The sequence below is a fragment of the Rhinolophus sinicus genome, linkage group LG02 (assembly GCF_036562045.2).
Source record: "Rhinolophus sinicus isolate RSC01 linkage group LG02, ASM3656204v1, whole genome shotgun sequence".
NCBI lineage: Eukaryota > Metazoa > Chordata > Mammalia > Chiroptera > Rhinolophidae > Rhinolophus > Rhinolophus sinicus.
In genome coordinates this window covers 167,069,856-167,094,215 of record NC_133752.1, presented here as the reverse complement: position 1 = coordinate 167,094,215, position 24,360 = coordinate 167,069,856, and the positions used below count along the sequence as shown (strand labels likewise).

Here is a 24,360-nt window from a genome sequence, read left to right as displayed (position 1 = left end):
TTTCTGAGACAATGCCAACACAAGAAAATATGCTGACTAAAAGGGTTAAAATTCATCTTAGGCATAACATGCACTCAAAAGTCAATAATTTCATAACTACTATTAATAATAACCATGTTAAAGGGCAAATGACAAATGGAAAAAAAAGAACATGACATTTAAGTTGTGTGTGTGTGTGTGTGTGTGTATGTGTGCGCAATTCTTAAAAATCAATTCTTTAAAAAAAGACAGACATCCTGATAGAAAAAAAAACATGCATAGCTAAATAACAGAAGATTACATACAAATGTCAAGTAGGTAAAAAATGTTAAAACTCTGTATTCAAAGACAAATGAAAATGCCATACCAATTTTTACCTGTCTAATTGGCAAAGACTAAAAAATTAAAAACTCATTGTTGGTAAGAACGTGTGGAAACAATCTCCTATTTCTCTGTTGGGTTTCACCCAGACACTGATTATAGTGAATATCCTCCCACTGCCTTGGTCTCTTTGCAGTATTTCCTCATCATTCAAAATGTGGGGCAGAAGCAGGTGACTGGCTGATTCTGAACCCCCTCATTTTCTTCCTACCTGCTCAGAAACAGGAAAAAAAAATCACCTTGTCTCCTTCTTTGGCTGTGGTGGTGGAAGGCAGAGTACTGCCACCCACCAAGACCACACAGCAGGAATTTCTTTAAAATAAATTTGAAACTCAAGTAGGAAAAGATCCTTTACAATATGGATGCCTTTGAAATAAGAGGGGGAAAATGAAATGTGATATTCTTAATTATGTACAGTTAACCCGGCACCATGGAATCCTTCTTTTTCTTCTAGCTAATAAAGTAATTGAGTATTTTGTAAATAAAAGTCATGGTAGAAACTGAAGAACTGCCTTGTGGAAATTAGAACTGCTGTAGTCTAAAATCCCTTGCTTGGTTCTTGGAGCAGGCAAAAATTGGGATTGCAAAGTCCTTCTCTTAGATATGCATAGAGCTCATGGGATTATTGCAAAAGTCTAAGACAGTAACTTCTTATTTTGTAGTTCTTTTTTCTCTCTCTCTTGGATCGCTGATCAGGCACCGATCTGAGTTCTTCTCATGTATTAACTCGTTTAATCATTACAACAATTCCAGATGAAAGTTTTATCATCCCCACTATGCAGGTAAGGCACAGAGAGCTTAAGTAACTTTCACAATGTTGCATAGCAGGTAACATATACCCAACACAAAATCATTTTTGATACTGAATTCAGGCAGTTTGGCTCAAAGCCCACACTTTTCACCACAATCCTGCAATTGTCTCCCTAAGAAAACAAAAATTTAAGAAAAATAATATATACAGAATGCCTACTTTTGAAAGAAGAAAGTAGAAAACCTACTAGAGACACTAGAAAAGAATCATATTAGAGAAAACTCAGAATGTGCAGTGTCACAAAAAGTAAGGAAAGATAGAGGTATCTACCATTTTTAAATGCTAAAGAATGTCAAGGAACATTTTTTAAAAATAGGGAATCCTGAATTTGGTGATTTTTGGAAAAGCACTTTCAGGCTAAGTGTTGAAGGTTGGAAGTCAGAGTTGAAGGGGCTATGAGTAAGTGGAAGAAGCAACTATGGTTTCTTCTTCTATAATATTTGACAGGAGGAGGACGGATGAGATTAGGTAGATATTTGACAGAGTAGTGGCCTCAGACAAATTTTTATTTTAGAATTAAAAACACACACAACATTTTTGTAAGCACAGAAAAAGATACTGTGGACAGGAAACAAGGAAGATCCAAGAAACAAATGAGCATACTGATGGAGTAAACTTCTGTAAGAGGCATGAGAGTGAGAATCCAGATGAGCCCAAGAGAATCCTTAGAAGGAAAAAGAACAGCATGGGGACTTTATGCTGCTACTCTGCAAATTACTTGGATTCTCTTTTTTAAAAAATGATCTAACGTCTTGAAATACCTCCTCTACACATTCAACTGGTATTTGAAAGAAAGACAACTAGAGACAAGACCAGAGGAATTAAGCAATGAGGACATATTAATTAGGGCTGTTTGGTTGCAAGTAACAAACCTACTAACACTGGCTTAAGTGTAATAATGAGGACTTAGGAATCGGATTCTGGCCTGTCTCGTGGCAAAGATTTAACTGGGCCTCAGGAATTAGTTTAAACCATAGTCTAAATCACTGTGCAGAATCTCGAGTCCTCTCTCAGTCTGTATCTGTTGCTTATTGCACTTCACTATAGTTTCACCTTTTTGTATCCCATGCAACATAATAAAAAATGGACACTGTTCAGAGCTTCAAACCTGACATTTTTATTATACAGGAGCACACTCAAAGAGATTCCTCTGTGTAGACCCCTTCCTATGGGAGCATTCTAATTGGCCTGGCTTACACCAGGTTTCTACCTGTGAACCAATCATCTGTGGGCAGGTGACAGGGTTACGATTTATGAACATGCCTCTTGGCACTGCAACCTCTAGATGGGCCTGCGGATAGTCTTTAGGAAAACTTGCAAAAAAGGTCTTGGAAGAAGTAGGGCAACAAATTTCTACTAAATAGGACCGATGAGGAAATGTCATAAGATGTAGGACTGGGCTAGTCTTGCACAAATTTCTGATATTTTCTGAACTTCCGTCTTCTTAACATAGAAAAGTCAACTCAGCTTGGTTAATCACCCCAAGTCATTATGATAACCTAGTTCAGACCCAGGGCATTTGAAGTATAGGCCATTTATTTAACAAACCCAGACTGAACACTACTGTGTTCCAGACATAGCTGAGTGTTGGTTTTACTGCAAAGCTACTGAAATTGAGAATGAAAGTGTGGGTGAAGATTTGAATGATAATAGTGAATGCAATTTTTGCCCTATTGTTTTACGCTTTTTTGTTTTAAACAAAATTCTCTTACTCTAGTAACATTTGGAACTGAAAGATTAATGACAAATGCAGGGGTAATAATTACCAGGCTTTCTCCTGAGCATATGCTCTGCCTCTATTGCTGTTATTTCAGAAACTGTGGTGAACACATGAGCACAGTGGACTGCCGCTCGCTCCATGCAATATCGATGATAAATCTGCCTTTCCCCAGCCTCTTTGTCTATGTTAAACTGTTGGGAAAACACACACACACACACACACAAACAAAACAAAACAAAATAAAACAAGCACATGTACATTTGCTTACACTGATCCTTCTACAGAAGCAAAACAAAATCACTTATTTCTCATATTTTGTCCCTCAAGGCTGTGTAAAATTTTATGGCCACAAAAAAGTAATGATAATTTTTATTAAATCCATTACTAAATGCATAGCTACTTATGCTTAAAAAGGTGTTGTTTATTTCATTTCTGCTTCTAAACTACTATTTAGCCTCCTAAGTAAATTATATTTCCACTTTTTTATAATCACATAGAATTCTTGATTTCTTGGTATTTTAATTATACTTTTACTTATCCCACATTTTATAAATATTGAGTTAATTTCTTCCCCCAAAGTCCTTATCATTTTTTCTCCATAAACAATGAAATAACACTGACATTAAACTTGATACCAAAACTAAAGATAATTATCATCTTTAATTCACTGAAAGGGAACCTGACAAAGAGAAGCGAGAAATGCTTTTCCATGGTTATAGAAGTCCTACCATATAATTTCAGGAGTGTCTGGTTACTTTAATTAGATTGTTTTAGATTATGCAATTATCCATTATTCTGGGTATCTTAACTTTTAAAAAACCATAATGAACCAAACCCCTAACAATTATTTAAATACTTGGCAACAATTGTCGGCTTTTGCCACTTTTTGCTTAGTTATTGAAGGTTATCTCTAATACAGCTGCATATGAAAGTAGCAGTATCTAAGGGAAAACATTATGCAATTTCTGGCATTGTATCAGCAATGCTCTTTTCATAATAAAGATTATTAGAAATTTTTCAACACTATGCATCAGGCACTCTTCTAAGCATAATATCATTTTTTAATCTTCATAAATCACTGGGGCACATATTTTGTCTTCATTTTATGGAGGAGGAATTGAAACTTTTAACGGTAAAGGAACTTGGCCAAGGTCACATGCCCATTAAGCATTTTAGCAGAGCCCTAAATTGATCCCAAATCAGTTTGACTCCAAGCTTGTGTTCTCACCTACTTTTATATCATTTTTGACTCTAACTCAATCAACAAGTCAGTCCCAATAGTTACTGCATCATAAACTACCAAGAAAAAAAAAAAGACTCATTAAATGATTCTAAAGATTTGAACAGAATATTTTTTCTTGACTATATTTGCAAACATCTCTGAAAATGTTTGAATCAGGGCTCTATATGGCATCCTTAGATCAGCAGAAGTTTTTTAAAAAATCTCTATATGGTTGGTCTCATTTATTTAACCAAATCTCTCATTCAACCAACATTTGTTGAATAATTAATATGTTTCTGTAAATTAGTGAGGAAATGGGTAAAAATCAGTTAGAAATAAATAAGTGCCTTAGTAAAGTATAGGATCAGAGCAGGACTGATTCACTCTGGCTGAGTTTAGGGAAAAGTATCTCACACGATATAAGTGTTCATATTGTCAGTATCACCTCTAGACTGTAAGATTTTCAATGACAAGACCAGGAGTTATTCACCTTTATATCTTCAAGTTGACTGGATGAATAAAATGCCATTTGGACTGGGATAGAAAAGTTCAATTTGTGGAAAGTTTATTTTAGGCTGAAGAATTAGCTGTCTTAAAGAACAAGTATATAAAGTTATATGGCATGTGCAGAAAATCGCAAGATGTTTGACATGACTGTGCCACTGGGTGTAGAATGTAGGAGACATAATAGGGCCACATCCTGGTAGGATATAATAGGGCCAGATCCCAGAATTCCCTGAAGTCAATACTTGACAACAATTGTTGGCTTTTGCCATTTTTTGCTTAGTTATTGAAGGTTATCTTTTTTTTTTTTTTAATTAAATTTATTGGGGTGACAATTGTTAGTAAAATTACATAGATTTCAGGTGTACAACTCTGTATTACATCATCTATAAAGGTTATCTTTAATACAGCTACATATGAAAGTAGTAGTATCTAAGAGAAAACATTATATAGTTTCTGAATTTAGCCTTTGTACTGTATGCAATGGAAAGCACTGAATGGGCTTGTTTAGCCATATGGTGAAGACATGGCCTATGTCTAAGAAAAATAACTCTGGAAAGAAATATTAAATGTTTCCTACCTCCTTAAGATTTTGCGAAGAGCAATTGAAATAACACATGTCAAATGTTTACAAATGACACATGGAAAGTGCTCAATAACTTTAGCATTGTTATTTATTGTTGATGTTGAGAATAAGATTTTATATATGGGATAGTAATTAATCATTTAGACATGTATAGATGGGAAGATACATTTTCTAAGTGAGTAAAACAAGTATGCAGAGACACAGGTCTCCGTGAAGACAGGCACTTATGCCTGCTTCTGCCTTTTCCTGGTCCTATCGGGGTCCCTTATCTTTTATGTCAGTGGTATGAATGGCCACACCTGGGCTTTATAGCAACCTTATCTGTTTACACATGTCCAGCAACAGAGAAGGGTAACCTTATAATCAAAGATGACCAGCTCAAAAGTTGGTCAGAGGAAAGGGTTAAAATCTACCAAATAATTGTCTATGGATGGCTTCCTTCAACATTTTCAAATCGCAAACAGCACTGTCCTTACATTTCCATCAAGGAAATTCTGTTGCTATCAAGAAAAGAGAGACCAAAACATAAGAAAACTTTAAAAAAAAAAAGGAAACATTAGTTATCTAGCTCTTTTAGCAGAGGGGAAATTGACCAATTACTGGATCACTAATAATAAATTTGGAAAATTCTTCTTGGAGAGTCTCATAAAATTCATATGCTGAATCCATGTGAATTGGCTAATAACAAAAATTTTTTTAGTTAGAAATTATTATTTGAGTAAAATAATTGTAATATTTCTGCTTTCATAAAAGTTGAATACTTTTATTTGTATTTTAATTCCCCACATCCCCAGGTTTATTTGCTTGAGTCAGAACATACTGAAACAAATCTTGGGTCTTGCATCAAAAACTAAATTGTGAGTCATTTCTTATGCTGAACTTTCAAAAACTATTCATTTATATAATTTGGTATTTCTATGTACTACCCAAATTCTAAACCCAGTGTGAGTATGGGGAGAGGGTTTGCTGTGAAAAATGATTATGGGGGATTTTTCTGTGAGAAATTATTATGAGTTTAACTCAAAATCTAGTTGTTGACTACTTGTTATTTACTAGTCACTCTGCTGAACTGGACATTTTACTAAAACAATGGGCTTAGGGTCTGACTAAGCTTGCATATTTCAACTAGTGAGGGGCTTTAAGCTGTGGAGATATATAGTCCTATTTCAAGACAGTATGATATAAATACTGACCTTTTATCAGACGAAAATATTTGTAATATATAACTATATACTACAATGCATTTGTTCTTTAAAAACAAATAGTCTGATGTATATCATTAGTTGTTTTTATTAATTACTATATAATGCTCTTAAGTATTCTGAAGTGAAATATTTGAAATACCTATCTTAACATTTTCTCTTTTACAAAAATCCAAGTCTGCTCTTCTTCAGGAAACACAGTTGTTGAGCTTGTCATGGATCACGGGTTTGCTCCTATTAGTCTACCATGATCGTACACTATTAGGAAATTTCACTGGTCTCCTGACCTTTAAAACATTATTTTAAATGTACATCTTATGTTCACAATTTGACCTTTAGGTTAGGCTGACCTTTTTATAGGAAAACTGTCATTAGGACCATTCATTGCTTTGCAAATGTTGAAGTTTGTCAGAAAAAACCTTTCCTGCATTCAAAGTCTCTTTGAGATAGTTGTATAATTCTCCACTACCACTACCTAAGTATTAGTTATGTATCACTCACACATATACTTTATTTCATAGAATCTTAGCTTTTTTTTTTTAACTGGAGAAGACTTTAGAAATCAATTTTCTAACTTCCTAATTTTCCTGATAGTGAAACAGAATCCTAAAATGCTATGATTGGCGACATAGATACCAAATCCGCAAAAGCCCTGATTGTATGGTATGCAAATACTTTGTTGATATTATTGACATGATGATACAAAAGACATACTGTAATCTGATTTAACTGATGGAAAATAGAAGAAAGAAGTCAAAACTGAATGAGTTTGGGTCATAGAATCGGACTGTCTTCTAAAATGAGCAGATACAACTGTCTGGTCACCAAGGACACAGATCACTGTTTGTAATAACTTCTGTCTTATTTGACCCCCCACCAAACTCCCCCTATGCATTGCAGAATTACAGGAGAAATCTGACCATTTGTTCACTTGGAGGAAAGGAAACAAGGCTCACAGTGCAAGTTGTATGCCTAGAATCCTGGTTCTCTACCAGCCAGTCAGTGCTGTGTCTGGCTCCAGGGTCCTCACAGCATTTCCCAAGCTTCAGGGTAGACAGGAGCCCAATTCTGTGTCCACAATGTCTTACTCCCATCATGCCCCTTTGGATCTTGGATCTATTACTCCCTAACAGACAGACATCGCCTCTCACTACTACTGTGTTCTGAACAGTTAAACTATACAAGCTCTCTGTCACCAGGGGAGGTTTTGCCATGAATATTGATTAGTTAAAAGGGCATTTCTGTCATCTGGCTGGCAGATGAAACATAAAGATCGATACTTCTCAGCCTTCAGCTTCAAGGATCGAAAAGAAAGGTGGTGAGGGGGAAGGAGGTAGGATTACTTACCTTATCAAGATGGTTGTAGAAATCAATGTTTGCTGCGCAGAGATACCGCCCAAGCAGTGTGGCGTGGGTGGTAAATATCGCAGCGATAGGAAGTTTCCGGGCACGAGAAAGGATTAGCCCAGTTCCGGCCTGCCATTCATGGAAATGGGCAATGACATGTTTACCTTCCGTATGGTCTGTCACCTACATCAGAAAAGAGGCATTTAGAAAAGTTGTTGGTGAAGCTTGATCTGGCTCATGGCCCACAACATAAGGAAAGTTATCATGCCTATAAATTTTAGCACAATTTAAAGGGATCTAAATATGAAAACTGCAGATTTAGCACATTTAAGTGCTTTATAAGATTTGGTGGCATGTTCAGAGAGCCCAGTGGTTCTCACCCTTAGCATACATCACAATCACCAGGAAGGCTTGTTAAGTACTGTCATCTGGGTTCCATTCCCAGGTCATCTAATTCAATAGTTCTGGGCTGAAGGCAAGAATTTGCATTTCTTACAGGTTTCAGGGGATGCTGCTACTGGTGGTCCACGGAAATACTCTTTGAAAACCACTGACTTAGGCTAAACCTCTGTACTTTAAAGCATCTACTCTTCAAAAAGTTCCTCACAGCTACTAACAGTTGCACAGAGCCATGGCAGCAGAGGTGACAGCAGAAAGAGGACTTGCCCAGAAGCCTTGGGTTATTTTTTTCAGTGTCTTTATTTACACTTTTTTACCAAAGACCATCTCTATTTCTGGAACTGCTTTATTTTAAAGGAAGTTGGGGCCTTACTTTGCTTCTCTCCCCTCTGTTCCATTTAACAGAAAGGATGACAGCACACACACACCACACACACGCACACACACACACACACACACACATTCACAAACATTCATTTGGAGGCTGAACTCAGCCCTGGGGGCAGTGGTTCAGGGAGGCAGTTTGCAGAGCAATAATTGGTTCTACCAACTAAAGCAACAGTGCATATTGGTCATTAGAGCAGACCTGCCAGCATCCTCACTCTTCTCCTATTCTGTCACCAACACAAAGCAATCGGACTGCCCCTTTACCTTCCCCTTCACTTCAAGGCAAACCTATATGGCTATTGGAATATGACTTCATCAGTAAGAAAGACTGGCCAAGAGGAGCACACTCTCAACAACAGTTCTGTGATTTGTCCTTAGGCCACACCCACCTTCCTAGGGATGCTCCATTTTTAGATTAGGCATCATCATCTTGAGGTGGTGCAAAAATTGCAAAGAAATCTTACTGTCATGCTTTGAAGACTTAAGAGAGGGCAGGCTTGTCTTATTTAACAAGGGCTGGTTTCTAACACTTCTTTTTTTTCACTTATGGGATATTTCACTGATATGAACACCTTAGCAATTGCTGGATCACTTCAGCCCTTAGCAAATGATGAAAGTTTCTAAAAGTCACTGCAGTTCCATGAGTACTCGTGCATAAAGAAAACAAAGTATTTCAAGCTATTTCCTACTTCCTTGATTCTAGAATTCATGTACATAGTGCATGGTGTACATTAATTTTTTCTTGCATATAATTAAGTATCATCTATGTAGCAGGCAATATAATTGGATGTTTTATAGACATTATTCTGTTTAAACCTGACATGAGGTAAATATTAATAAGCATTATTATTACCCTGTTCCAAAGGCTGGCATTTAGTTTGAGGAATGCTAAACATTTTCTGATTGCTTTGAAATGTATTAGGACAATCAATAATGGCAGCAACTCAAAATTCACTTAATCTAGAAACCATGGGATCATTGCTGACCATGCTGGGCATGGAACACAATCATGCTGCCCCTCTGTTGTATAGCTATACAGTAAGCTGTACCTCTTTTAAGAACCAGGCAGTTAAAGATCCAAATATCAGCATATCATTGGCTTCTCGGTCGTGATAAGGGATGCCAACGCTGCATGCTTCCCAGAGGTCACCCTTCCACCTGTCCAGATTCCAAGCTGAATACCCTATGTCAAAGAGCACCACGTAAGGACTCCCTTCTATCAGCCATCTTCCAAAACGTACCTGCCATATAAAGAACACAGAGCCATATTATCATGCTAAGTAATGTGAGGGAGGAAAATGTATTTGTGCTTAGAAGATACAAACTTTACTTAGAACTTAATAGCAGATTATACAAACTATATGGGAAATCGTAGTGATAACACAAACTATCTGGTGTTTGAGCCTGAAGATGGAATGGGCTTGCATCCATTCACCTAGAATCTCCGTTTTGCTCTTCAGTAAATTTGGTCATTTATAAAGAAAGTATCTATAGCTCATGTATGCTTTCCTGTGACCTTAAGCTCATAGTTTTAGGATTTAATTATCGTCTATTTTTTTATGATAGTCATAAGATGAACTACTTTGTATCTTTCACAACTTGTAGTTGGATGTAATTTCTACTGTGTCACTTATTTATCTTTATGCAACAGGACTTACAATATTTCTTGCTAGAAAAAAATTGTTTCTGTAGACAAATGTATATGATTTCTCTTATTCTTCCTATCAAAAAAAAAAGTGACTCAAAGTATTTCTCAATATGGTTGATGCCAGAGATTTTATTTAAATACATTGCCCAAGATACATTATCTCTTTAATCTAGCAGCTCAAAGTCTAACCTATTACATTCTTTAAATTGACTGTTCATCATTTCAACATTAATTTAGTCAATCACAGACTTACCTCTAACGCTTGTGCCAATTTGACCCATTGCACAAATGCTGAAATTAGACAACACTGACTCTCCATCTATTCAACTTACTGCACTTTCACTCAGGCTGCTGATTGATGCCAATCATGTATATTTGTGCCACTAAAACATCATGACTATACATCAAAGATGTCCAGACATTCTTTTATCTACCCTTGAACATTTTTTAGAATTTCTTCCTTCAAATTCTCTTATTTTAAAACTTGCTTCCTCTCATAAGATGACATTTAACCCCTACCTCAGTGAGATCATCAAAAACCTTGAGTGAGACCATCCTGAATTCTTCATCAACTTATCTCTACTTACATTTATCTTTTATCTCCTGTTTAAGTGAAAGGGGAGAAGAATGATCTTTTCAATAGGGCTTTGGATCTTGTTCCCTCTCCCATTCTCAGTGACCTTACTCTCTTCAATCATCCATTTCTTCTGAACTTTCAACTTCTCCTGCCTATTAGATATTTCTTTTTGGCACATAAATATACTCAGGTCTCATTCACAGTTAATAAAACATTAATTCTCAAAACCATGTCAATCTGAAACTAATTAATTTATCTTTCCTCTTCATAGAAAAATCTCATAGCCATAATTTTTGTAGCCCTTTTCTCACCATTCTCTCCTTCATTAACTTACTGCTATCTTATTTAAGCACCCCTTCTCCTTTGAGGCTATATTTAACAAGTTTACCTTGCGTGACCTTAATATATTGCTAAACCCAATTGACTCTGGTTCAATCCTTTGTTGACTTAATCCCTCCTTCATACTTGAATCTCTCTTTTCCTTTGTCTTGATCTCACTATTCCTATTGTGACAGCAACAAATTATCATAAACCTAGTAGCTTAGAACAATACAAATTGATTATCTTACAGGTTTGAGAGTCAGTAGACAGAAATGGGTCTTATAGTTTAAAATCAACATGTTGAAAGAGTTGCATTCCATTTGTATTCTCTAGAAGAGAATCTGTTTTCTGGCCTTTTCCAGCTTCTAGAGGCCACCTACATTCCTTGGCTCATGGCCCCATCGGCCATCTTCAAAACTCATCACACCAACCTCTGCTTCCGTTGTCATACCTCTCCTCTGATTCAAATTCTATTGCCTCCCTCTTATAAGAACTCTTGTGATTATATTGTGCTAATCCAGGATAATCCAGGTAATCCAGGATAATCTCCCCATCTTAACATAATCACATCTACAAAGTCCTTTTCTATATAAGGTAATATGTTCACAGGTTCTGAGAATTAGGATTTGGACATCCTTGGTTCTCCATCACTGTGCTTCTCCTTCTACAATCTCTGACTTCTTTTAATGTAGATGTTCTAACACATTAACATCTCCAAGGTTTGGCTCAAAACTTTTGCTCTTAGTCTATAAACTTCCACTGAATACTAATATCAACACTCATTATGTCAACTACAATTTAGACACAAATGACTTCCCCAGAAATATATCTACTCTATACCTTCTGCTGAATTCCAAAACTATTACACAATTCGATACTTTCCCCTGGTTTTCACAAGGTGCCTCAAAAGTGTACCTATTTAAAATCAAGTTCATCATCTTTCTCTTAAATCTGCTCCTTTTCTCTAAGTAGCTGAATAGTCTTCTCTTGTGAGTTCATGTAAATTGGGTTGTTTTCCAAGAATAGTTTACTAAGACTTGTCAAGTGATATGCCCATTAGTATCCATTACCTGGCAGCCATGTTTATTCATTGTGTCCATTGCTTTTCTAATAGTATCATTTATAGGTTCACACTGTTCCACCTGAGTCTTCATGTTTTGCTCAAAATATGGACCAATCAGAAAATAATTGTCTCCCCATTCATCTGCTGTTGTTCTGGCCTTTGTCTGAATCACAGTATAGATGCCACCAACTGTTAAAAATAAAAGGTTACATTATCATTATCAGGTTAGGAATTCAAGTTAAAGAATAAAGGCATGGAAGTGAGTCCTCATTTTTAAGTGTGTACTTAGGACCCATCAAGCACAAGGGTTTATTTAACTTCCTAAAAGAAAGCTTTTAAAAGACATCAACAAATGGTCACCATTAGTTCAAGTCATGCATATTTTAAAGCCCCTACTGGGTGCAGGTCAGAGACCAACAGGTTGTCAACAGCAGAGAAGTACATTTCGAGAAAACCTGAAAATACAATTGGAATGAAGCAGTACTTGGCTTAAAGCTCTATCCAAATTGAATTGTCAAAGTTGGAACAAACAGCTATTGTCATGACTTGTGACAGCAGCAGTACTCACCTTGCACCCCTTCTTCTACAGTGATACAAGAAGGGTCTAAGGTATGTCCAAATAATGGCCACTGCTGAAATTATGAGCAAGTCTCCAAAGCTAAAGAGCCACTTCCCTTCTAAGGTACCAAACAAGGTAGCTTTTGACAAGAAGAAAGAGCTGATAGATTTTGAAGGGGAATGCTTGACCCAACCCTCATGTCAAACCCAGTGACACAAATATAAATTTTCATACGGTATTTCATTTTTTTCCCCTCTGGCATCACTAACACCACTATTAATACACAAAAATATGTACGCTCTCATAAAATATGTATACCCTTGAATCCAGCAAGTCCACATATTGAAAATTGTCCTGGGAGGAAACAAAAATATATGTATAAGGATATTTATTGAGACATTATAGTGTTGAAAAATTAGAACCAATTTAAATTGAACTAGTTAACTCACTTAACCTAAGGCTCAATTAGCTCATCTGTTCAATGGGATGAAAATAATACTTAGCTTGGGCAAAAAGGCAGGTCATAACAGTAGTATTAAAAATTAAGGCTCATTGAAAAGGTGATATTTGAGTAAGTACTTAAAAAGATAAAGATATAAGGCAGGTGGATGTCATGGGAAGAATTTTTTCAGGCAGAGGGAAGGGTTAGAGCTAAAGCCCTAAGTTGGGAAGACAGAGTGCACATGGAGAGTAATAAGCATTCAAAAGGAAAGACTTGTGGTGGAGTAACCAGGTAGGAAGAATAGAGAGGACCAAGGGGAAGAAGACATTCTTTTGGTTATTTCTTGTGCTGGCTCTAAACAATCATCTCATATGAGAATATGAGAACAGTCTGAATCAATTTCTTCTTTTTCAAATTTATTTTAAGGGTTTTTATTAAAATATAGCTAACATACAATATTATATTAGTTTCACATATACACCATAGTTCTTCAACATTTATAGACCTAAAGAAGTGATCACCATGATTAAGTTCAACAACCATCTGACAATGTCCCACACTATCACAATACTATTGATTACATTCCCCATGATGTGCATTGCATCCCCATGACTATTTTGTAACTACCAGTTTGTATTTCTTAATCCCTCCACCTTTTTTACCTTCCCCCTAACCTCTTCCCATCTATCACCCCAAAGAATCTAGTACCCATCTGACATCACAGATAGTTATTACTATATTATTGACTATATTCCTTATGCTATAACCTACATCTGCATGATTACTGTGTAACAACAAGTTTGTACTTCTTAATCCCTTCCCCTTTTTTACTCATTCCCAATCCCCCTCCAATCTGGCAACCATCAATATGATCTCTGTATCTATGAGTTTTTTTCTGTTTTCTTTGTTTATTTTGATCTTTAGATTCCATATATAAACAAAATCTCATTATACCTGTCTTTCTCTGTCTGACACTCCAGGTCCATCCATGCTGCTGAAGATGGCAAGAACCCACTCCCTTCCATGGCCAAGCAACATTTCATTGTATGTATGTACCACCTCCTCTTTATCCATTCTTTCACCAACAGACCCAGACTGCCTCCACCTCTTGGCCATTGTAAACAATGCTTCCATGAACATATGGATACACATGTCCCCTTGAAATAGCATTTGGATTTCTTCAGGTAAATATTCTGAAATGGGATTACTGGGTCCTTCTTTGTCTCTCTTTACAGCCTTTGTTTTAAAGTTATTTTGTTTGGTTAAAGTATTGGCTACCCCAGCTTTTTTGTTTGTTTATTTCATTTCCATTTTTATGAAATATCTTTTCCATCCCTTTACTTTCCATCTTTGTGTGTCTTTCAATCTGAAGTGATTCTCTTGAAGACAGCAGATGTAAGGGTTTTGTTTTCTTATACATTCAGCCCCCCTATGTCTTTTGATTAGAGTATTTAATCCATTTACATTAAAAGCAATTGTTGATAGATATGTATTAGGTAGCTCTACCTAATACATAGGATGGCTGTCACCAGTAGTGGACCTGGGTAGCTCCACAAAAAGCCAGCACACCCCAAAGCCTGCTGCCTTCTGCTGGCTCCCTTAAGATTCAGCCCCTGATAATGCCTCGTGCAGTACAAGAGTTGGGTGAGGCAGGGTCTCAGGGAGTCACTAGAGTGGGAAGAATTGTGGTCAACTGGTTAATGTAGACTCTAGTTTGGTGCCAGTGCTGAGCCTGGAGCTACTCAGCAAAAGTCTCAGAGCACACCATGGCCATCTGCTGCCCACCTGGGTCCTGCGAACTCTGATAGTTTTTCAAAAAAGAGCGCAATGCATGTGGGGTTGGCTGTTTTCGGAGAAAATGCCTCTGGTGTTGGACAAGTTGGGTGGGGCAAATTCTCAGGTTGTCAACAGGGTAGAGCAGCAGAGCTCACCAAGCCAATCAGATTAAGATTTGGCCTGTGGGAGAGGCTTCAACAAATAAAGGTAGCAGCCATCTACTGGCTGCACAGGAGAAAGATTCCACACAAGGAAGAGAGCAACTGTCCTCCAGCCCTCCTTCTGAAGACATACCTCAGTCTGCCCCCCCACAACATGTCCCCGATGCCCTCCCCAAACCACTGAGTTACTGTCCCTCCACTGGAGCCCAAGGTGAGTGCCTGCTAGTGAGAGACTCTGTTTGTGGGCCATTTAAGAGGATATCTGGGTTTCCTGCATCCTTCCATTCAACCTGGATAGTTGGAATGCACACTGTTTTTCACAGCTAGATGTTGTGGAGGCTCCTCTTCCTGGCACCAGTACTCTGGGCTGGAGAGGCGGGTGTGGGGTTGGGGTCTTTTGATCCTCTGGGGGGAACCTCCATAGCTGAAATATCCCTCCTGGTTCTCAACCACCACATGAAGGTTTGGGGACAGCCTATTTCACGTTTCCAGCCTTCCTATCAGTCTTGACATGGCTTCTTTATATTCTTAGTTATAAAACTTCTGTTCATCCAGACTTCAGCTGGTTCTCCATGTTTATTATTCTATAATTCAGTTGTAATTTTAATGTGTTCATGGAAGGAAGCCGGCCCAGTTTTTATCTACTCTACCATCTTGGATCTCTCTCTCTCTGAACCAATTTCTTGAGCAATATTTTGTTCATGAGCTATAGGCGAAGGGATGACTCAAGATATTCTGTGTAAACTCTCAAAGCTAATACAGGTCCTGGCACCAATCTGCAATTCCACTTCCAAGAGCAATTTTATTACTTGTATAATGAAAAAAAAGCTTCTTATTTTTCACTATAGTTTTTCATAAGGTATATCAATTCATCAGGATATAGGGTTTGATAGTTACTGCATCTCTTAAATTTCTTATTTCAGTAACTTAGACTTTAATAAATCTAATAGATAGTTACAATCTATGGCCAAAAGGTAGAATTGCACTCTGCAAATTTTTCTTTAAGCCTGAACAACTCAAAATATACTTTTTGGTAAATTGTTTTTGAGAAAGAAGACACAAAACACAAATGTTGATACTACTATATGATACTAACAGAATTCATTCATTTATAAATGAGAAGAGTTAATGTAACTCCCAAAATGTAAATATTACATGCAAGCAATTTTCATATGAGCTTACATAAACTTATTGTCCTTAAGAACTTCATTGTTAAGAAAAGGCTTTTTGACTGTACTTAAAATTGTCCCTTGAGCAGTCTGATAATAAGAACAGTATCACAGCTCAGATGGCAGGTGATGAGGATAGCATGGGACACATGAAGAGGATCTGCAAATCCTGCAAGCAGAGGTTTCCAGATTGATTCACTTAACCATTCAATAATGAATCTGAGTCTACTAAAATTGATGCCAACATCGACCACATCTAAATATTTTCTCAAATTCCAGAAAATTTAATGAACTGTATAAACTATTTGTTAAGGAAAAACAAATTTAGAGAAATTGTTTTAAAGGGCAATTAAAAAAATTTTTCTTTAAAATTTAATATATATATATGTGTGTGTGTGTATATATATATATATATATATATATATATATATATATATATAATCAGGGTGCCAAAAAAATGTACAAGTGGACACTTTGGCCAACGTTGCTCAAGCAGTAGTTTGCCATAATCAGAAGTGTCTGGATGCTGATGGTAACCATTTTGAACTACTCTTGTAATTGCAGAAGTCAAATGTGACTTGTATTCATCTTTTGTTATCACTATATATTATTACAATTTTAATACAGTTTTTTCCTTTCTTAAAATGTGTATACATTTTTTTGCTATATATATATATATTCAAAACCATTATCCATAAAATGCAAATGCAAAACCTTAAAATAATTTTTCTTTTTCCATAGACTTGTTTCCCTCATCTTCATCTTATGATGGGTAATATATTATCAGCAGATGGTTCACATTTATTAAATGCCTTATTCACATTTTTGTTCTTGAAAACTCTTTTATTTGCAACTATATATCTTGCCCAGAGATCTTATAACATCCTTGTTTATTAGATTATGTGTTTCAAATTCTAATATACTTGGGTAAACGCAAACACATTTTTATTTGCTAAAGAACATAAAGGAGAATAGAAATTCTTTATTTTAAAAATATGAATCATTAGATTTGGGAATTGAAATGTGAAGATGAACATAACTAATTGTCTGCCTCTTTTTCCCACTTGAGGCCTTCAATTTTAATATGGATAGTCCCCAAATAGCCTTAGAGTGTTCATAACTACTATGGCCATGTTATTTCAGCCTACCAGGAATAGAAACATAAAATTTAAAAATAAAAGTCCATCCCATATTGGCTGAGGCCTGATTGTAAATAAATCTTTCCTCCCAGGGCTCTCCTTGTACAGTCTTTCCATGGGGAGGCCCACTTAATGCATTTCATATGCTCAAGCACAATTTTATCCTTCCTCTATCCTTCCTGTATTTATATATCAACTAGTTTCCCTCGATTTTTATTCTATTTACTACAAACTCCTCTCTTGGCATGCTAATTATAGGTAAGTGTGATGGCTTAGACATAGGGTTGTTCTTATTTTCAAATTTGGAGTATAAACCAGAGAGTCACCAACACATATTTATTAATGAATTATTGTTTTAACACAGTGTTAGCTACTGAATTTGAACTTACCCTTCACTTTCAAACATGTACTTTGTATTTTATTGATCTATATTTTTTCCGAAACAACATGGGAGCTATCTTTAGTGTGAGGGCAAAGTATCAGACCTTTCATAAGAAAGAAAAGATGAGCTCCCATGGCATATATGTTTCATCCAGAAACACTGCTGATATTGCTAAAACCAAGACTCCAAAGCAGTGTGGAATATGGACAGAAGCCAAAATAAGGCATTTTATATATACATATAATATGGGAGTATCTTCACTATTTTTAAATTCTTAAAAGTTACAGAATTTGGAAGTCATATTACTTCAGTATGCATAGCTAATAATCTTACCCTCCTATCTCAAGACACAGTTACAGAAGCAAGGGTAGTCACTACCTTTATAGTTAAAACACCATTCTCTGAGGTAGCATGGCTGGTAGGATAGAAAATAAATGCTACTGGTGACAATGGTCAACTAGTATTTGTGTGCCCAGTGCTTTGCTGGGTCTGTTATTTAAATAAAAAAAACTGTAGTCTTGGGCAGTGGGAGGTGAGACACTTAGAGCAAAACCACGTGCACACCCCACGACAGTGACAGCACCATGTTTTATATAAGAGGGACTCAGGATGAAAAGGAAGTGGGAGACTAGTGCTCCCCTTAAAGCTATGTGTATACAAAGCATGGTTTTTCCATAGATTGTGTTTCATGTGGTGTGGCTTGGGATGCCATTGATAAAGACCCTGCACATCTATCTATACCAGGCAAAGCAACCTCAACTCCTAGTAACTGTGTCCCCATGATTGTAGCAACCCTGTTCCATATCTTTTTTTTCCAATTTTCTGCTTTTGTGTTTAAAACTGACCCATGGAATCACTGAAAGATAAAGCCATTATCATAATGGATGATCCAACTCCCTCATTTTATGAAGAAATTTTATGAAGAAATAATAATAATGCCTACAGAGTATTTATTAAATGTTAGACACTGTTATAAGTTATTTATAATTGGTATTTCTTTTAGTTTTCACAGCACCATTACAGGTAGATGCTATTATTATCTTACTTTTTAGAAGGGGAAACTGAGGCACAGAGAAGCTATGAGATGGATCCCACATCACATAGGTAATGATGGAGCTGGGAATTCAGTCCAGGCAGTTTGACTCCAGAGCCCAAAGGGTGGAGACAGCAAGACTAAGTAACTATGTGGAGGAACAATTGATGGATCTTTAAAAATGGTGGTGTGAGGGACAGAGGAAGAAAGCGATTGTATCACAAAAAGATAAACTTCTTTAGGTGTTGGGGAAGGTGGAATCCCTTCTATTCTGCTCTAGAGAAAAGCACTTGGAAAACAATACTTAGAGGAAACAACTTTTTAAATTATGGCTCTAGGCACTTCTACATTAACAAAAAGGAACCCAGGGGTTTAGAGAACTTAGAGCAGTGGTTGTCACATTAATTATTGAGGCCTTTGGAAGTCTGATGAAAGCATTCAGTCCTTTTCTCCGAAAAAGCATTTACACATACAAGTATGAGCCATATTTTCAAATACAATTCTACAAGGTTTACAAACTTTTTGAAGTCCACTTTTAACAAGTGGACCTTGATAACACCTTTAGAACACCTGCCTCAGAATAGTGGACTTGCAATCATGGTCAGCTTCTACCATATCATTTTGACTGTAGTTTTCTGAGTTTTTCCATGTGTCATTCCTACCATGTGACCCACCGCAATGGCATCTAGTTTAAGGAGGGAACAGGTAGAAGTATTATGTCTGGCACTATGATGGCTTAGTGCTAAAACAAGTTGTTTTTAGTTGATTTTAAAAGAGAAGCACTTATTTAGTGACTAAATTTCAGAAGTGTTCACATGTATTAAATTAGCATTCATTATTTGACAATATTCATTAAACTCTTTTTAATGATCCTAAATATCCTCCAAATGATAATTGGTCCATAGTCTACAATGATTTGGGTAAGTCTGTGCAGAAGAAATGATTGTAGTAAGAGGTTTGTCCCAAACCCCAAACTAGATGGAACACCTCCCCCCCACCACACACACACACACACACACACACACATACTATATAGTCTTAGAGCATCTTATTCTCTTATTCTTATGCTTCTCATGTTTGACTATAAATGCATATTCAATGTCTATCTTCCTGCAAGTTTGTAAATTCTGGAAGATTGGGAATCAATTCTGTATTGTTAAACTCTATGCCCCTCATCTCCCAGTGCCTGACACCTAATAGACACTCCATGAGTCTTTACTGAATAATAAGTGGACAATAATAATAAATGAATAAAAGCAATACATTTGCAGGGTAATATGAACAAGTGTAAAAGATTATTTTAAGGTCTGAGAATAAGCATCCAATAATTTAACTATGACTCTCTTATTTTTATGTTTTACACATTTTCATTGTTCATTGGCAAAAAAATTCTGTCAGTGAGGGACTTTTTTCCTCTCTAAGAAATCTTTTGTTTTCCTGGATATAAATGCATTTCTCCTATTTGCCACAAACCACTGTAAGATAGTGGTTTCTCCATCATTCATGAAGAAAGTGATGTTCAAGTAGTTTAAGGGACGTTTTTTACAAAGTCTTAAAAACCTATGGTCTTTAACTATAAGTCTCATGCTCTTTCATCTAGAGAACATTTCCTTAGGCAATAGATGCTTTAATTTTGATTACTGTGCAGTAATAAAAGAGATAAGTGGACTCAGAGGAGAACTAAATGCTAGTCCCAACCCTGCCCTTTACTTGATCATTTAATGCTTATAGGCACCCATTTAATCTATGAAATGGAGGGGCTGGCTTCATGATCTCCAACATGCCTCATATCACTGCTATGAACTGCAGGAAAGTAAAAGTTCAAAATAAAAAGAAACTATGTTGTCAGTGAATACATGCTGTCAGGATGAACACAATAATTGTCTATTTATATAAACATTTCTAAAATTCAGACTGAAATAAATATTAAAATAAAGATATGTTGGAGATTATATCAACTTGGCTAAATCACATTGTGGGTCTCCTTTTGACAAAAAAAAGCTCCCTTTTTCTTGCATGGGAAATGAAAGAAAGTTAAATATCAAAGGCAGCATAGAGGTTGAAAATAAATGTATTCATTCCTTCATTCAAAACGAAAAATTCCTGTGAGCATTTCCTGTGTGCCAGGCACTTCTAGGCCTTGATATCAGCACACATGTTATCAGGATATAAGATCCATGGATAAGAGTCCGTTTTCACCAATGTGTGCCCAGCACGGGGAGACAATGCTCCATTAATGTTTGCTAAATGAAGAGAAAAGAAGGAAGGAGAAGGGGCCCTGTTCAGGTGCTGGAACTCACACAGACACCTTCTGTACTGTTTCCTAGTGCTAGAATCCCCCCATGTTTTCCCACCAACAAGTTATATCCTTGAGTTCCTGCCTACTCTGTAGAGAAAACCTTAAAGGCACAGTCTGGGATTTATATGTAACAGAGACGGCTCTGTTCCCAGGAACTTTGGGCATATTTAAAAACCTGGAAAAAGAACATTAGAAACAGCTATTTATAAAACACTTCACTTCTATGTACTGTGTTTCCCCCAAAATAAGACCTAGCTCGACAATCAGCTCTAATACGTCTTTTGGAGCAAAAATTAATATAAGACCCGGTCTTATTTTACTATAATATAAGACCGGATCTTATCTAACATAATATGTGATCGGGTCTTATCTAACATAATATAATATAGGTTGCAGTACTCTACCTTGCATTCTCCAATCCAGCACAAATGAGATTATACATTATTGAAAAATAATTTTAATTTGATTTCTTTTCTTATTTTATAATTTCTATGTATATGTTATTGAAGATAATTACTATTATTCTTTTTAATAAGTGTTCAATATCATGCCTACTGAACTGCTTCTAAGTTAAAACTTTAATTCCAAGCTAATCTTGAATTATTAGAAATATTATTAAATATTTCATGTAATTGCTAACAGTATATGGAGTTAAAGTTTCTAATTGGTCCTGATCAGGTACAGTTCTTCCTAAAATAAAGTACAAAACTGTGCTTTTGGCTGAAGAAAAAAATCATAAAACCCAAAAAGTAAATAAATATTAACTTTTTATTTCTATTTTGTCATAAATTTGTTATTAAATTTCAAATTTTAATTTAAATGCACATTCCCTGGCAAAGACTAATATTTTCAACTCTCCCTTCAACACATACACATGTCTAAGTTTTCACTGCCTGTGGAAATATACAAGGTAAAATGCAACGTAAACTTACACTCAGCTTGAATACTTTCCTTACTCACTGGCAATTCACTCTCACTACTTCATTCTGCTCATCTACATTCTTCAGCAATCTGACAAGTAGCCACCTTCAGGGCCAGTACAAACCTTTATTGGTCACTTCCCAAGCGACTTCAAAGAGCAGCAAATCCTGCACGGGAAGTTCTTCAACTTCCCACTGAGGAAGCCCGCTCAGGGATGTCACAGAGAGGGATCTGCCTCGGAGCATTCTTCTTCAGTCCTCTGACACTTTTCCGAGTCCCTTTTTCAATTGAGTGAAATCCTGGGAGCCGTGCACTTTAGAGACACGGAGGTTCAAAATTGGTAGATCCCAGGTTTTGGTAGCTTCTCATAGGACTAAACCAGGAGAATGAAATCCCATGCGCTTCTCAGAGAACTCCCAAGTTGAAGGAGGAGTTTTCAGCCCCTCTTTACAGTCTTTCTGGGCAAGTCCATTGGAGACAGTATCGCCAGTCAGAATCCACCCAAACAACCCAGAGAAATCACAGAGAAAATCCACGGGTCTGGGGTTTAGGCAAGCACCCCCTCTGATGGTGGCATCTTCATAGGCTGATCGTGATGCCAGCCCAGACCTTTAGCCCTTGTCCTTTGGACCGAATTCCTAGAGTCACATGATCACCAATGCTTATTTCATCACTCTCAAAGTGATCCAAGATTAGCAATTCTCCTTATAAAGTTTGCAGACCATTTAAGATCACATGTACAGTTGATTGGGACGTGTTTCTATGTGTTCAGTCCCTTTAGATTGCCTGAGTATTGTTCTTTGTTATAGAGCATTAAAAAAATTATTCCTAGTTATTTTGTTCTACACCTACAAATTGAATTTTAAAGATAAGCATAGAGCTTGGCTTCCCTTTTCTTAATTACTTTTCTTTAAAATTTCCTTGTGAAAAAATATAATTGCCAGTGTGTCTTTGGACATAACATAATCAGAATATCGTTTTGACCCATCAATAATTATCAGATCATCATTTTAATGAGATAATATAAATTAATTTTAGTCCTATTTGTACATTTACCTCAAATATTATCAAACTGACAAAGAATAATTTAATAGATGTAAAACTATTCAAATATGCGGGGAAATTGCAAAATATTTTAGCTTCTGAAATATGACCAAGGTCACCTTGCGAATAAATGCCATATATTTACTTTTTCATGTGTTTGTATATAGGTATGCATGTGTTAATTTATTTACACACACACACACACACACACACACAGATACATTCTATATTGTTCCTAAATGAAGTACTGACATTCACAAGCATGTTTAATTTTGAAACATCTTACTTTACAGATTTAGCCTATAATCAATATTTTTATATCATTCCCTATAGCAGTAGAATTGAAATTCACATAAGAATTGAAATCCTTCTTATTAGAATTACAAGCAGAATTCTCAAAAAATAATTTGTTACTTGTCAGTACTATTACTATTTTTATTATTTATTATTACTATTACTATTTTTTTACTTATTAGTAACCTTTATTAGGTCTTTAGCCATTTTCTGTATAGTTGGCCTGACTTAAGCCTATTTTAACAACTTAAGATAGATAAAACCATATTTCATTATCTGATATTAATAAATCAACATGAATTAAATAGATTAAATGTCTTACATGATTCTTGACATATTTGATTCTTATCTTTGTCTATAAAAGTAAATTTAAGCAGTTTATTACTCATTCAAGTGGTAAGAAAAAGTTATATGGCTAGTCAAGAAAATCAACAACCAAAATAGTAAAGATAGAAGCCCAAATTATCAAAATAACTTTTTCCTTCACAAAATGATTTGACTGTATTGACATAACCTGTGGGAGTCCTGCAAACACAAATTCCAATAAAACCAAACAGAAGGGCATGTTGACAAGAAGTGAGAATGGGATGACAGGGTGATAACAGAACATCAAGTTTGTAGTGTTTAATCTCAGCAATCCTGAGATTGCTTCTTCCAAGATTGAACAAGCCCCAGGATAGTCAATTCTCAATACTCAAATTGCACCGTAAGACTTTATTCATTTACAGTACGTGCCAGGTACCACGTGCTTGGGGGCAAGTTCAGTCTGCTACTTAAGTAAGTTTTGGTCTTCTTACTAAAATGGGGATAAGGCCATTTATACAAGTTACTTAATATAGTGCCAGGCACTATACCAACTACTTTAGTAACTTTTCAGTCTTATCTATAAGACATATATATATATATATAGTGGTCTATTAAAAGCTTTCCCTAGAAACTATGGTTACAATTGAACAAGAAAGGAATAAAAGGAAGGCTTATTTTTCTTTCTTTT

At 36.0% G+C, this 24,360-nt stretch overlaps 2 protein-coding genes across 2 annotated transcripts in view; one reads left to right on the top strand and one right to left on the bottom strand.

The window, feature by feature from the left end:
• The window catches only part of SPX (spexin hormone), a 48,163-nt gene extending 33,840 nt beyond the window's left edge, over positions 1 to 14,323 (top strand). Inside the window, exon 5 of the mRNA XM_074325940.1 lies at positions 14,129 to 14,323. Coding sequence (XP_074182041.1) covers positions 14,129 to 14,310 — 182 coding nt within the window. The 3' untranslated portion in view covers positions 14,311 to 14,323. The remainder of the gene's footprint in view (positions 1 to 14,128) is intronic.
• The window catches only part of GYS2 (glycogen synthase 2), a 48,484-nt gene extending 25,834 nt beyond the window's left edge, over positions 1 to 22,650 (bottom strand). The window contains exons 1-5 of the mRNA XM_019738138.2: positions 22,153 to 22,650; positions 12,155 to 12,336; positions 9,588 to 9,779; positions 7,753 to 7,935; positions 2,938 to 3,082 (exon numbers count right to left, since the gene is read on the bottom strand). Coding sequence (XP_019593697.1) covers positions 2,938 to 3,082; positions 7,753 to 7,935; positions 9,588 to 9,779; positions 12,155 to 12,336; positions 22,153 to 22,273 — 823 coding nt within the window. The 5' untranslated portion in view covers positions 22,274 to 22,650. The remainder of the gene's footprint in view (positions 1 to 2,937; positions 3,083 to 7,752; positions 7,936 to 9,587; positions 9,780 to 12,154; positions 12,337 to 22,152) is intronic.
• Positions 22,651 to 24,360: the final 1,710 nt, after the last annotated feature.